Here is a 16,229-nt window from a genome sequence, read left to right as displayed (position 1 = left end):
GCTTCCCAGTGATGTCCCGTCACTGCTGGCCACTGTAGCTATGTTAGCTCCAGGGATCAATCTGTCCTCCTCTAGCTCTGAGAGGGCACAAGGAGCCCTGGCTTTTGTATATGCCAAGACAGATTGGTCTCCTGGATCGGCCTGGAAACTTCAGAACCAAGACAAGCACGAAGGTTTTCTCATCCACCCGAGGCACTTTGCCTCTTACAATTTGCAGGAAAGTGGGAAAGGGGTTGGGGTTGTGTTGGCTTAATGAGCCTAGAATAAAATAAGAGGAGAAAAAATAGAATAGCTACATTAGTAATTTTAAATAAGATACAAGCTGGGCAGTATCTCATGCCTGTAATCCCAGCACATCGGGAGACTGAGGCAGGAGGATGGCTTAAGACCAGAAGTTTGAGACTAGCTGGGGCAACAGAGTGAGACCTCCTCTCTGGGAAAAAAATAATTAATTAATTAGCCGGCCACAGTCATGCACACTTTTAGTCTCAGCTTCTCAGAAGGCTGAGGCAGGAGCATAGCTTGAGCCTAGGAGTTTAAGGTTACAGTGAGCTATAATAATCACACCACTGAACTCCAGTCTATGGGACATAGTAGACATAGATCCCATCTCAAAAAAACAACAAAAAAACAGAAAACACCAACAACAAAAAACAAACATAAATAAAACACAAGCATCAATGACCATCACTATTCCTATTGTTACACAAATGAAAATGGACTGAGAAGTCAACACATACCTCTCTAAGCCCACTTTTGCATCAGCCTACCTTAATTGAACGTTGAAATTAGTTCAGGATCTTTACCTGGAAATTCCTAAGAGGTCACCAATCATGCGGGTCTTAGGAGAGGGGAGAAGAAAATATGATTTGTGTGGCGGTGGGGCAGGTGCGATGCTGGGTTTATTTTACTAAACAAACAATCGCATTTCCATAGAAACAGCAGCAGTCATGCAGTATCATCCACAGCCTGAGAGAGAGTCAGCAGCAAGAGCTCAGCCGGTTTCTGAACCCGCCTAGCATTGAGACCACCCAGCCCAGTGAAGACACGAATGCCAACAGTCAGGACAACAGCATGCAACCCGAGGTATGGGCACGAGGCGTCCTCCATCCCAGGACACTCCGTGGGCTTCTTTCTTTTAATAAAAATAAATAAAATGGGTGCTGGTCACGTCATTCAAACAAGGTGACAATATTTCTAATAGGAATATTTTCATTTAAAAAAAAAAAGACAATGGAAATCCATTGATCCAGATTACGTCTGTGTCTTTGCCATCTTGGATGTAGTTGAGGTTATTTAAAAATATTCTGATTCATATGAATGCCAAAAAACAGTTAATGCCCTGAACTTTGCAATTCTGTAGTTTTATTTTTGTCTAAAGAGTGAACATCAGATCTAAGGGCTGCATTTTAATCTGGAAATATTACATGGTTTACGTGAAACTCTGCCCTAAATGTTTTCCTGTCCTCACTAAAGTCATAGAAATTTGTGGTAGAATCAGTGAAAATGTTTGTAATTGGCTTTCAACCTCCTTAATCAGACTCATTGAAGATGTATCCTTTCTTGGTTGGGTATCAGAAGAACATATGGAATTCAGGACAGTTGGCTTGCGGAGTTTTTATTTATTAGGTCACGGCATATTTTCATTTTCAAACTTGATGTATGTGTCTATTTTAAAAAGTAGAGGGAGTTATCAGTGTCCTGGAGAGTGCTGTGCTGTGAGAAGCAGCTGCCTGGGAGGACCTGCCCCTTTATGAGGCAGCAGTTACAATTTGAGGTTAACAACGTGGAGCTGATCCTGTACTCTGTGCAGAGCCCCAAGAGCACCAGGCTCCGTGAAGTGCAGCACTGCAGCCAGGGGCCGGGAGTACCTTTGGAAGCCTAAGGCTCCATGGCCCAGCAGGGTGCTCCAGGAGGCCCACTGGTGCCATAGCCCAGTTTTCAGTAGATTTCATGTTTGGGGCTCCCCAGCCTTTAGAAATTATCTGCCACCGACTGCAGGGATTTCTGTAGAGTTAGTCAACCAAGGGGCAAGGTGAGGCATCTACAGTGGCCTTGCCACTGGTCACCCTGAAGATGGTTGGCAATGTCTCGCATGGGGGAGGGAGGCAGGCTGAGGTCAGGAAAGACAGTGAGACAGGGCCAATGAGGCCGGGGAAAGTGACGATTGTAGAGGCCTCTGTTTTTAGATGAAAAAGCCTAAGAGGTCACACACACACACACACACACACACAAACACACACACACAAAAATCCAAGAGGGGATATCAAAGAGATGTGAAGACCAAGGCTTTTAGAAAAGGGAGAGGTGACAGGTGAACCCGAGAACAGGTGAAATGTGTGGGATGTCTTGGCATCTCTCTTTGACTTTAGCTTAGATTGTTACCGGCTCCATCCTCCGCCAGGGCCCATCATACAGCTTTGCCTGAAGAGAACTCTTTCCCTGAGGCTCTAAGTGTGGATCTCCAGGCTGGTGAAAGTAGACTTCCCCTGTCCAGCCGGTCCCCACGGCCCCACCTTCCTTCCTTCAGTGTCCCGTCCTTGCCCCCTGATTTGCCAGCAAAGATATGAAGGGAAACAATGACATTCTCAGGCACGGAGGGGACTGAGGCAGTGGGGGTTTCCTGGGAAGAGCGGTGTCCCCTTCAGCACGACGTGCAGTGGTAGCTCTTTTGCTTCTGTGATCCTTTATACCTGTGTTCCCTTTTCCCCATTATGGACATTCTGAGTCCATGTTGTTCTTCCCGCTTGTCCTCCTGCCATGTGTTTTCCTTTCTTATAGTAAAAGGAGGAGAGCACAGGGTTGAGAAAGACAGTAACTGCATGCTTCTCCTCCCATGCAGACAAGCAGCCAGCAGCAGCTCCTGAGCCCCACACTGTCAGATCGAGGAGGAAGTCGGCAAGATGCGGCTGATGCAGGGAAACCCCAGAGGAAGTTTGGGCAGTGGCGTTTGCCCTCAGGTGGGTACATCCAGGCATTTCTCCAGCGATCGAGGCATTTGAGAGGTATTTACTCTGTTTGTGTGTTTTGGGTCTTGCCTTTCAAAATGCACGTCTGCATCTACAGTTGTTTACAGACAGCAACATAATGAAAAATGTAGTCTTGTCAAAAACACTGCCCCCAAAAATAACTTCTCTAAATATGACTTACATTAGCCCCCATTTTCTGGGTACATTTCAGGCTATCGTGGTTGAGAAGCCAGCACCTATGAAAAAGCCAAGATTCAGAAAGAGGGAGAGATTTCCAAGGGCTTTCTGTGTGCCTCAAGGCATGCCCAAACATGGGCAAAATGTATTTAATTGAAGAGGGAGTGGGCAGATGCACTCATTCAGAAAATGCCACCAAGTTCTCCAAAAAGGGACAGGCCCCCTATTTGTCTCAGAACACTTTGCAGCTGAGCTGGTCACTGGCTTTAGGCAAGCTGCTTTACCTCCGTACAGTAACAAAACAACAAAAAACATGTGGTACTCACTGTATGCCAGTCACTCTCCTAAGTGCATTACTTGTGTTCTCTCATTCAATCCTTTCCTTTAATAAACCCATTATTTTCCATATTTTACTGATTCAGTCAGAGAATTTTCTTCTATGAGCTTCTTCTGTATAGGGTTTTGGACAGCCAGGATAATCCCATTAAAAGCACTCAGGAATGGAGGGAGAGCAGTGTTCCCCACAGCCCAGTGTCCTTGTACATGTTTTTCTCTATAGATAACTAACTTCATGCTAAAGCAGGAGCTTATAATGATCTTTAGCTGTGCCCCAACGTCAGCCCAATCGAAGTTAGATGTGTAGCATATGTGTTCCACAAAGCGGATGACAGCACAGCTTACATTTTGAGGCTGACGATGTTCCGTGGATCTTCACTGGGACTACCACCAAGGAAAGTATCCCCTTTCATATTCAAGAATTTATTTTTCAGAGATCAGAGAAGATGTAGGTTCCTCCTGATTCAAACACAGCAGAGAATGACAGCATCAAGACAAAGCAGATGGTGGTACCAGGTCAAAAAAAGCCTTCAACTACAAGCTGACTAGGTTCAGTTTTATCCTGGAGGCAATTAGGACCTAGCAAAGATCTCTGAGCATATGTGATTTTTGGAATCTATGCTTTAGGACGTTGACTTGGCACCAAAGGACGAATTGTCCACAGCAGAGCCTGGAGGCAGGTTACAAGCTGGAGGAAGTTACCACTGTGTGAGCATGAGGCAACAAGGGCATGGACAGAGCTGGGGGCCAGATGCTGCAGGGACAGATAGGAGAGGTGACCTGGGGAGAATGCACAGTCCTTGGTATTCATTTAAATGGACAAAAGAAATGATGCTGTCAAAAGTACTTCCATTGGGCCGGGCGCAGTGGTTCACCCCTGTGATCCCAGCACTTTGGGAGGCCGAGGCAGGTGGATCATTTGAGGTCTGGAGTTCAAGACCAGCCTGGCCAACATGGTGAAACCCTGTCTCTACTAAAAATACAAAAATTAGCTGACCTGACCAGTAGTGGTGCGTACCTGTAATCCTAGCTACTTGGGAGGCTGAGGCAGGAGAATCGCTTGAGCCTGGGAGGCAGAGGTTGTGGTGAACCAAGATTGTGCCACTGCACTCCAGTCTGGGTGAGAGAGAGAGAGAGAGAGAGAACCTGTCTCAAAAAAAAAAAAAAAAAAAAAACCAAAAAAACAAAACTTCCACTGGTCCATGCCTAGGTGGTCCCCACCAAAAACTGTGATCATGAAATAGACATGATCTTGGGGTCAGGCTGAGTTTGGGGAGGCAGAGGGGAAGAAAAATAGTATTTTGAGGGGGCAGCAACAATGTCACCAGGTGTCATGCTATGCACTTTCTTAAGTCATCTCATGTAACCTGTTTTAATCCTGACAATAGTGTAATTAGGACATTTTCATTGTCTTCATCTTACAATGGAGGAAACTTGGATTCAGAGAGATGAAGTTGCCCATAGTTACATATCCACAGGTTATAGAGGTGGGTCCCAAGACCATGACTGTGAGGCCCCAGAACCACACCTTTCCTCCTGTGCCCTCACTGCATCCCTCCTCGCCTTCACTGTGGGTCACAGTCTCCTTCTTTTTTGTTTTTTTCTTTATTGCATATGCTAACGAATGCACAGGTTTCTATGACACTTAAGAGTTCCCAAATTGGAATTTTTAGCCATTTTCTAGTTTTTGTAATTATTTCAAAATGAAAGGGGGTGAACGGCACTTTTTTTCCCCCAAGTGGCATCATGAGTTGTCCACGAGCATAATTTAAAAAAAAAAAATCTATCGTGAACATAAAGAATCAAGTCCTGAAAAGGATGTTTACTTAGCGTCTGTGGATAGAACCTGTTAGCCAAAAGTATCACTGATGGGAATATCATGGGTTTTTAGGAATGAGTACAATAGGGTGGAGCACTACCAAGTGGCTCATAGGACTCATTAATTCCACAGCACCAAAACCAATAAGCCATTCAGTGTCCTCAGTCAACTTACGGTTTGGAGGGAGGACAACCATGAAATCTGTCGTGTGCAAAATGAACCCCATGACTGACGCGGCTTCCTGCGGTTCTGAAGTTAAGAAGTGGTGGACCCGGCAGCTGACTGTGGAGAGCGACGAAAGTGGGGATGACCTTCTGGATATTTAGGTGAATGTCAATGTGGATGAATTTCTAGTGGTGAAAATTGTTTTCTAGTAATTTCCTTGATTGTCCAGTGAGCAATCTGTAATTGATCTATAGCTGAATTCCAACTTGTCACAAGATTTTTATAAATTGATGTTCATCCTGCCACAGAAAGGCATAAGCTGCATGTATGATAGGTCACTATCATTGCTCAAAAAAATTTTGTATACTGACTGTACTGATAATATTAGAAACAATACAGCAAGCAAATGTATATCACTCAAAACTGTCATATATTCTGTCTGTGTAAACTAAGGTATATATTCATATGTACTCTAATGCAGTATTATCACCACCCCCCAAAAGAGTGCTAAGCCCAAAGTGGCTGATATTTAGGGTACAGGGGTTATAGCTTTAGTTCACATCTTTCCCATTTCCGCTAGAAATATTTCTCTTGAGAGAATTTATTATTTATGATTGATCTGAAAAGGTCAGCGCTAAACTTATGCTAAAATGATAGTAGTTTTACAAACTACAGATTCTTCTTTTCCTCACATTATATTTTAAAATATACACAAGACATTTGGCGACCAGAACAAGTTGATTTCTCTCCTCAGTTATGCTAATGAAACTGTTGCCTCCTTCCGAGAAAACTGCGTATGCAAGCACCAGGCAAAGAAATGGACTCAGGATGCTTACTGGTTTATAACAAACCTGTAGATAGATCACCTGAGTGACACAGTTGTGCAAAGATGTTAAGTTTCTTAAGAAGCCTTTTAATAACTCAGTTTAGCAAAAAGAATAAAACTGTATAGCTCAATTTATTTTTAAAAAATCTTTGCATGTGTGATGTTATTGTTGGTTTCATTTCTTACCCAAGGTATGTCTGTTTTGCCACAAATCAGCTGAGTCATTTCATTATGGGTTGCTCCTAACACACCATTGCTATGTTACATTTGAAATGACATCTCTGTTACCAGAATCTCCTATGGAAATAATGGTGCCCTGCAAAATCTTCCTCTGAACTCACAGGTTAGGGATCACACAACTTAATCATTTTTCGTTTTTTTTTTTTTGTTTTTTTTTTTTTCCTTATATGTCAGTGGCCCATGTCCTCTGGGAAAATTAGAAAAGCCAAATGATTACAAAGTGCTGTTAGATTTCTTGTGCTGGGTTGGCCAAGTAGTAGTGGACTCAGACCTTTAACTATTTTATTACAGATTGGACATTTGCTGTTCAGATGTGTTTTAGCAGAGGGATTATCTCAGAACCCTCTGACCTCCAGGTTGCTTTATGATCTATTTTTCTCTATTTAACATTCCTCAGACAGGCAAATAGCACATTCCTTCTGTGTCACAGATGTGTCATGGTGATGGCAGGCTAGAGTTTATATGATTCATTGTAACTATGAGATAAAGAACAACCAGTCCATGTGGCCAAAAGGATTAGATTTGATTCGATGTTCACTTGGAGTTTACTTTTTGTACATACAAGATAAAATAAATATTGGATTTGTAAAATAATTTATGCTGAGTTGACCATTTTTAAACCCTTTTCTTGGCGGGGCAGGCACTCGGTAGCAGCACATTGCAAACCCTGGATTGAACATTCAGTCCATAATTAGTTGGCAAAAGCTGTGTCCCTGATATCCATTTCAACTCAGTTCTCTGAGCCAGAATGTTCCTTTTACATTTGTGCTGATAAGGCTGAGCGAATACCCTGTGCCTTCCAAGCCTACAATGAACGGAAAAGGCATTTACAGGTCCAGGGCATGGGTCTGTACTAGTGCTGCATAAAAACAAGATGTTTTTGGCTCATTACACTTGAGAAATACAGCTTCATTCTCACGAAACTGCTGAGCCCTTCCTAAAACGTCTGGAATTGATGTTCAGCAGAACATCATTGTTGTTCATTCTGCAGTGAAGCCAGGGGCAGAATACCAATGTATTTAAAGCCATAGCACTCTATATTTTCAATGAAGCAAAACAGTCACACACTTCCTGTGGGGCTCCTCACCACAATTTTCCCGAAACAGAGCAGATGCAAGCCAGAGAAAGTAAGCGCCACCCCCTTTTAGATTTTACCCCTAGATACGCAAACATATGAACAATCCCGTTACACAGATGGGAAAACTTGGGCCACAGTGTTCCCTGGTCCTTAGGGAAGCCAGACACTGATACTAATCCTGTCATCACACCACCCACTGCCTTTAATTAGAGGACGCTGTCGGTTCCAAAGGCACCAGAAAGCGTATGGGGTGGAATACTTGACTCAGAGCCCCTGAGAGAGCAAGCCACACACGTGTGGCTCTTATGGCAATTCAGGGGGATTCAAAGGGAACAAGGATGGACAGAATGGAAGGGCTGATGCTATTCACTCTATTCTTAATGGTGCTTCCAGATCAACATCCATCAGCTGGCTGTGCCTTGGCCAAGATGATGAGATAAGGGCACGTAGAAGAAAAACCAGCATTATAAAGCCTTACAGGAAAGCAGCTTTAAGCCAGTGGAATGATGTGTTTTGTGTTTGCCTGTTTCTTTGTAGGAAGTGGCATTCTATACATGAGTGATTTTCAATATATTGGTAAGCAGTGGAACTGTTTCTCAAAGTCCTTCAACAGATCCCAAAATTTTAACCAGCCAAAAGCCAGGCAGCCCTGGTTGAAGTTGAGGTGAAGATGAAAACGCCACTCATATGGTCTCTTCTCACCCACTATTACGGGTCCCCATGATATAAGGTAATTGTTAAATCTGCCATAGGAAGGTGGAGTGGTGATCAGAGAAGGCTTTTGGAGTGGTGGTGCCATTTGAATTAAGTATTAAAGAAAGAATAATTGGATTTAAATTGTCATAGATGGGGAAGCAGCAGACAGAATGATGCCTGGAATAATAAAAGGAAAATTATCAAGGAGAGCATCAGGTGACTCTATTCAATGAATTCCAAATCTTCTGAACAGGTGTGCAAAGGCAAGACTGGAGACTTGGTCAAGGGCACGAAGAACCTTGAATGCCCTACACTTCATGTGGACAGTGCTCAGTAGAAAAGGGGAGTCTGTAGAGGTGGGGAGGGAGGAAGATTATAGTAATAATGCAAGACACAGGCTTTAGGAGGAGCACACCGGGAGCAATGTGCAAAATGGAATTGAGGAGAGAGAGACAGATGCAGGGTGAATGTTTACAATACCCCAGCTCTCCAAGAGAACTGTGGTTCTAGTTCTCCAACCTCGAAGTTGAACTTCTATAGCAGCACAGGACATGGAAGGAAGATGGAGATGTGACAGGGACTTACTGAGATGAAAGGGGCTGCAGGACCCCACCACACCGGGCTCATTCATCTTGCACCAATGACTTGCTCTTCCAAACAACACTGCCCTCTGTTCATCTTTTCTTCAACCAGTACCCACAGAAACACCCTGACCATTTTCTGGACCTAATTCCAGAGGACCCTTTCTTTGCTAGCTTTCTCCCACAGGCCTTATAACTTTTATTTAACTTACCTTTTTTGTTTGACTCAGTTCCCTGGATCACTTGTTAATCTTTTACATTATAATTGCTTGGGAGTACTACTCCTGGATCTTGCAAGCTGAATGGAATTTACAAGTTGGGAGTTTACTAGGTGGAGTTTTATAGTTGATGGGAGAGGGATGGCGCCTCCAGACTCACCTTCTCTTTACAGCTATCCCCCTATGGAACACCCCTTCTCTCTTTGACTTTAGGATTGCATTTTGAGATATGGGCATCAAACTGCTCAGATTTTATTGTGGGGATGGGATGAAGAAGAAGAATAGAGGTGTTGGAAGAAGAGAATTAACTAAGGCAAAAAGAAACAAAAGTTACCTAGAAAGACACACATTCTCCCTTTATCTACTGACCACAGTGGTCTGGAATGAGGACTTATCATAAATAATGACAGTTTTTCCTGGACAGAATTATGGTCCATCACCATTGACACCTATTCACTCCCTATCTCTGACCTAGCTGGTTCCAGGTCTCGCAGTATCTTTTCCATATCATCTAAGCACCTCAATAGTCCCCAGACTTCTCTCCAACCATGCTCAAGGTCATGGCTTCCTATTAAAAAAACAATTCTGTAGGCAGAAAAGTGCTTTCAGTCTCTCTCCTTCTCTCCAACGTGAACCATTCTATGTGCCCTCCTTCCTCCTTGGCTTCAAACACAGGTGCTCCCTCTCTTCCAACCCTTTCCAACAGAGCTTTCATCTGTGCCAACTCTCATTTCTGATACACTATCTTCTTATTGCAGCCCCTACATTCCTGAACAGAAGTCACACCCAGCCTGAACATGCTGCACGCTTCCTCATTCCTGGGACATTCTTCTTCCATTGGGACAGAGCAACGTCCAGTGCAGATTCAGTACAAAAGTTACACCAGAGAGATCTCCTTTCCTATGATGATCCTCTGAGAATTCAATTCACAGACGGAAAAACAAACAAAGTAGCTTTCCAAAAGACAGGTTATTCTCTAATTAGGAAGAGCTGTCTGAACTCTGCCTATAGTAATTTATCAATGGAAAGTCTGAATAACACAAGACACGCTGTAATTGCCTGAGATCGGCTATTGTCCGATGAATGAATCAGCAGGTAGTTCACTTACTTACTTATCCATTCAAGATTGGGGCAGTCATGCTTCTTGCTCTGTGAGTCTACAGATGGATGCTCTAATCTCATGGTGCTCATGGTCTATTGGGGAAGCAGAAAATAAACAGGTAAATATATAAGTCAGAAGGTTTTAAGTGCAATGGAGAAAAATTAACTTGACTCAGAAGGACAGGCCTTCCTCTTGGATGTAATTTACTATTAAAGGACTCACTGCTCAGTTGCCATTTTGGCAGAGACCTGAGGCAGTGAGCATGGCAGCCATGGGAATTAAATTAAATTAAATTAAATGATAACTTCCCATTCCTTCCTTCTGCAAGCCTCGGACCTTCTAATCTACATTCTGTCTCTATGGATTTACCTGTTCTAAATATTTACCGTAAGAGAAGCATACAATATTTGTCCTTTTGTGACTTTTATTTCACGGAGCACAGTGTTCTCAATGTTCATCCATGTGGTAGCCTGCGTCCATACTTTACTCCTTTTCATGGCTGGGTAATATTCCACTGAAAGTGCACACTACATTTTGTCCATCCACTCATCTGCTGATGGACATTTGGTCGTTTCTACCTCAGCTTTTGAGTGGAGGCCACATGCTTCCTGGATAATCCTCAGCCAGTGATGGAGCACAATAATAAAAGGGCTTGCCATTTTCCAGGCAGCGTGGGACTCTTCCACAGGCAATCTCTGCGGCAAAAGCTCCCTGCTGGGCTGGCTGGCACTTTCTCAATGCAGTACGCATGGAAATCTGAGGCTCTTCATCCAATCCTCCTATCCCCTCCTCTCCCTGCAAGGATGTCAGACCTGCACTGTGGTCTGAAGGCCCACCCTGCCCACTCCTGTCCCTTCTCTCCTTTATCTTTCACAGGCCTTACCCCTGATAAATCTCCAGCTTTCCTAACACTGCCTTGTAGTCTGCTTCCCAGAGGATTCAGCCAACTTAGTGAGAGAGTGGGCCATGGAAAGGCCTCGGACAAGGGTGTTCTGGCAGAGGAAACATGAGGTGTCAAGGCCTTCAAGTGGATGTAGGTTTGGTCAGTTGGAGAAAATAGCAAGGAGGCCATACTGACTTGGAGTCCAAATACTAAAAGGGAAAGAGGGATGACATGAAGTCAGAGATGTCACAGGAATCATATCATTCAATACTTCCTAGGCTGTGGTAATCCTTCACTATTCCTATTTCCCAGTAATTCAATGAAATATTAACCTGGGTACTGCTGTGATGAAATTTGGCAGATGTAATTAAGATAGCAGACCTTAAACCAGGGAGTGGAACCCACTAAATTTAGAGAAATGTCTCTGGCTGGAGTGAGAGAAATGTGGCTGGAGTAAGAAGAGTAAGGAGGAAAGATCTAAAGCAAAAGACGGACCTGGACCCTACCTGCTGTGGGTGGAGGGGCCACCTGGAAAGATTGAGGGATGCAAGCAGCATCTAGGAGCAAAGGCCACCTTGGGCTGACTGCCAGAAAGGGAATGGAGATCTCATTGCTACAACCATGGGAACTGAATTCAGCGAATAACCTCAATGAACAAAGACACACATCCATCTCCAAAATTTTCGAAAGGGAATACAGCCTTGTTAGCCCCTTGCTGTCAATCTGATGAGATTCAGGGCAGATAAAACAGCCAAGCCTACAGGACTCTGACCTGCAGAACTGTGAGTTAATAAATGGGTGTCGTTTTCAGCTGCTAAGATGGAGACAATTAGTTATGGCAGCAATGGAAAACTAATACAAGAGAGTTGGCAAGATGGCTGAATAGGAACAGCTTCAGTCTGCAGCTCCCAGCGAGACCAATGCAGAAGATGAGTGATTTCTGCATTTCCAACTGAGGTATCTGGTTTATCTCATGGGGACTGGTTAGACAGTGGGTGCAGCCCATGGAGGGGGAGCATAAGCAGAGTGGGGTATCACCTCACCCAGGAAGTACAAAGGGTCATGGACCTCCCTCTCCTAGCCAAGGGAAGCCCTGAGGGACTCTACTGTGAGGGACTGTGCTATCCAGCCCAGATACCATGCCTTTTCCATGGTTTTTCCACCCACAGACCAGGAGATTCCCTCGTGTGCCTACACCACCAGGGCCCTGGGTTTCAAGCACAAAACTGGGCAGCTCTCTGGGCAGATAAACAGGTGCAGGAGTTTTTTTAATACACCAGCAGTGCCTGGAACCCCACTGAGACAGAACTGTTCACTCCCCTGGAAAGGGGGCTGAAGCTAGGAAGCCAAGTGGTCTCACCCAGCGGGTCCCATTTGCACAGAGTCGGGCAAGCTAGGATGCACTGGCTTGAAACTCTCGCTGCCAGCACAGCAGTCTGAAGCCAACCCGGGATGACTGAGCTTGTTGGGGTAGGGGTGTCCACCATTATTGAGGCTTGAGTAGGTGGTTTTCTCCTTACAGTGTAAACTCTGACTGCAGAACTCACCACAGCATGGCAAAGTACCTGGGGCCAGACTGCCTCTCTAGATTCCTCCTCTCTGGGCAGGCCATCTCTGAAAGAAAGGCAGCAGCCTCAGTCAGGGGCTGATAGATAAAACTCCCATCTCCCTGGGACAGAGCACCTGGGGGAAGGGGCAGCAGTGGGGTGCAGCTTCAGCAGACTTAAACATTCTGCCTGCTAGCTCTGAAGAGAGCAGTGGATCTCCCAGCACAGCGTTCAAGCTCTGCTAAGGGATAAGGGGGTCCCTGACCCTCGTGCCTCCTGACAGGGAGACACCTTCCAGCAGGGGTCGACAGACACCTCATACAGAACAGCTCCAGCTGACATCTGGCAGGTGCCACTCTGGGATGAAGCTACCAGAGGAAGAAGCAGGCAGCAATCTTTGCTGTTCTGCAGCCTCCACTGATGATACGTGGGCAAACAGGGTCTGAGTGGACCTCCAGCAAACTCCAGCAGACCTGCAGAAGAGGGGCCTGACTGTTAGAATGAAAACTAACAAACAGAAAGCAGTAACATCAACATCAACAAAAAGGATGCCCACAGAAAAACCCCATCCAAAGGGCATTAGTATCAAAGATCAAAGGTAGATAAATCCACAAAGATGAGGAAAAAATGGTGCAAAAATGTTGAAAATTCCAAAAAACAGAATACCTCTTCTCCTCCAAATGATTGTAACTCCTCTCCAGCAAGGGTACAAAACTGGATGGAGATTGAGTTTGACAAATTGACAGAAATAGGCTTCAGAAGGTGGTAATAACAAACTCCTCTGAGCTAAAGGAGCATGTTCTAACCCAAGGAGCTAAAGGAGCATGTTCTAACCTTGCTAACTTCCTTAGCAAGGAAGCTAAGAACCTTGATAAAAGGTTAGAGGAATTGCTAACTAGAATAAGCAGTTTAGAGAAGAACATAAATGACCTGCTGCAGCTGAAAAACACAGTATGAGAACTTCTTGAGGCATACACAAGTATCAATAGCTGAATCGATCAAGCGGAAGAAAGGATACCAGAGACTGAAGATCAACTTAATGAAATAAAGTGTGAACACAAGAATAGAGAGAAAAGAATGAAAAAGAACAAACAAAGCCTCCAAGAAATATGGGACTATGTGAAAAGACCTATGATTGATTAGTGTACCTGAAAGTGATGGGGAGAATGGAACCAAGTTGGAAAACATACTTCAGGATACTTTCCAAGAGAACTTCCACAACGTAACAAGACAGGTCAACATTTAAATTCAGGAAATATAGAGAACACCACAAAGATACTCCTCGAGAAGAGCAACCCCAAGACACATAATCATCAGATTTTCCAAGGTTGAAAAGAAGGAAAAAGTGTTAAGGGCAGCCAGAGAGAAAGGTCAGGTTACCTACAAAGGGAAGCCCGTCAGACTAACAGTGGATCTCTCTGCAGAAACCCTACAAACCAGAAGAGAGTGGGGGCCAATATTCAACATTCTTAAAGAAAATAATTTTTGACCCATAATTTTATATCCAGCCAAACTAAGCTTCATAAGTGAAGGAGAAAAAAAATCCTTTATAGACAAGCAAATGCTGAGGGATTTTGTCACCACCAGGCCTGCCTTACTAGAGTTCCTGAAGGAAGTACTAATTATGGAAAGAAAAAACTGGTACCAGCCACTGCAAAAACAAACCAAAATGTAAAGACCATTGACACTATGAAGAAACTGCATCAATCAATGTGCAAAATAAACAGCTAGCATCATGATGACAGGATCAAATTCACACATAACAATATTAACCTTTAAGTAAATGGACTAAGTGCCTCAGTTAAAAGACACAGACTGGCAAATTGGATAGAGCCAAGACCCACTGGTGTGCTGTATTCAGGAGACCCATCTCACATGCAAAGACACACATATGCTCAAAATAAAGAGATCAAGGAATAGTTACCAAGCAAATAGAAAGCTTATAAAAAAAAAAAGCAAGTGTTGCAATCCTAGTCTCTGATAAAACAGACTTTAAACCAACAAAGATGAAAAAAGAAAAAGAAGGGCATTACATAATGGCAAAGGGATCAAGGCCACAAGAAGAGCTAACTATCCTAAATATATATGCACCCAATACAGGAGCACCCAGATTCATAAAGCAAGTTCTTAGAGACCTACAAAGAGACTTAGACTCCAACACAATAATAGTAGGAGACTTTAACACCCCACTGTCAATATTAGACAGAACAATGAGACAGAAAATTAACAAGGATGTTCAGGACTTAAACCAAGCAGATCTAATAGACATCTCCAGAACTCTCCACCCCAAATCAACAGAATATACATTCTTCTCAGCACCACATAGCAGTTATTCTAAAATTGACCACATAATTGGAAGTAAAATACTCCTCAGCAAATGCGAAAGAATGGAAATCATAACAAACCGAATAGACCAATAACAAGTTCTGAAATTGAGGCAATAATTAATAGCCTACCAACCAAAAAAAGCCCAGGACTAGATGGATTCACAGCCAAATTCTACCAGAGGTACAAAGAGGAGTTGGTAGCATTCCTCCTGAAACTATTCCAAACAATAGAAAAAGAGGGAATCCTCCTGAATTTTACAAGACTAGCATCATCCTGATACCAAAGCCTAGCAGAGACACAGCAAAAAAAAGAAAATTTCAAGTCAATATCCCTGATGAACATCGATGTGAAAATCCTCAATAAAATACTGACAAACCAAATCCAAGAGCATATCAAAAGGCTTATCCGCCACAATCCAGTCGGCTTCATCCCTGGGATGCAAGGCTGGTTCAAACATATGCATATGCAAATCAATAAACATAATCCATCACATAAACAGAACCAATGACAAAAGTCACATGATTATCTCAACAGATGCAGAAAAGGCATTCAATAAAATTCAACATCCCTTCATGCTAAAAACACTCAATAAACTAGGGATTGTTGGAACATGTGTCAAAATAGTAAGAGCTATTTATGACAAACCCACAGCCAATATCACACTGAATGGGCAAATGCTGGAAGCATTCCCCTTGAAACCTGGGACAAGACAAGGATGCCCCCTCTCACCATTCCTATTCAACGTAGTATTGGAAGTTCTGGCTAGGGCAATTAGGCAAGAGAAAGAAATAAAGGGTATTCAAATAGGAAGAGAGGAAGTCAAATTGTCTGTTTCCAGATGACATGGTTATATATTTAGAGAACCCCATTATCTCTGCCCAAAATCTCTTTAAGCTGATAAGAACCTTCAGTAAAGTCTCAGGATACAAAATCAATGTGCAATACCCACAAGCATTCCTAAATACCAATAATAGACAAACAGCCAAATCAAGAGTGAACTCCCATTCACAATTGCTACAAAGAAAATAAAATACCTAGGAATACAACTTACAAGAGATGTGAAGGACCTCTTCAAGAACTACAAACCACTGCTCAAGGAAATAAGAGAGGACACAAACAAATGGAAAAACATTCCATCCTCATGAATAGTAAGAATCGATATCATGAAAATGGCCATACTGCCCAAAGTAATTTATAGATTCAGTGCTATTCCTATCAAGCTACCATTGATTTTCTTCACAGAACTAGAGAAAACTACTTTAAA

General features: G+C 43.4%; 1 protein-coding gene across 2 annotated transcripts in view; it reads left to right on the top strand.

Annotated features, from left to right (window-relative positions):
- NALCN (sodium leak channel, non-selective) overlaps positions 1–7,123 on the top strand; it is a 349,771-nt gene extending 342,648 nt beyond the window's left edge. For both annotated transcript variants that reach the window (XM_065533451.2, XM_015439488.4), the window contains 3 exons: positions 937–1,086; positions 2,843–2,960; positions 5,434–7,123. In XM_065533451.2, coding sequence (XP_065389523.1) covers positions 937–1,086; positions 2,843–2,960; positions 5,434–5,627 — 462 coding nt within the window. In that variant the 3' untranslated portion in view covers positions 5,628–7,123. The remainder of the gene's footprint in view (positions 1–936; positions 1,087–2,842; positions 2,961–5,433) is intronic.
- Positions 7,124–16,229: the final 9,106 nt, after the last annotated feature.

This window comes from Macaca fascicularis, chromosome 17, assembly GCF_037993035.2.
Source record: "Macaca fascicularis isolate 582-1 chromosome 17, T2T-MFA8v1.1".
NCBI classification, from domain to species: domain Eukaryota; kingdom Metazoa; phylum Chordata; class Mammalia; order Primates; family Cercopithecidae; genus Macaca; species Macaca fascicularis.
This window is presented reverse-complemented; position numbering and strand designations above follow the sequence as displayed.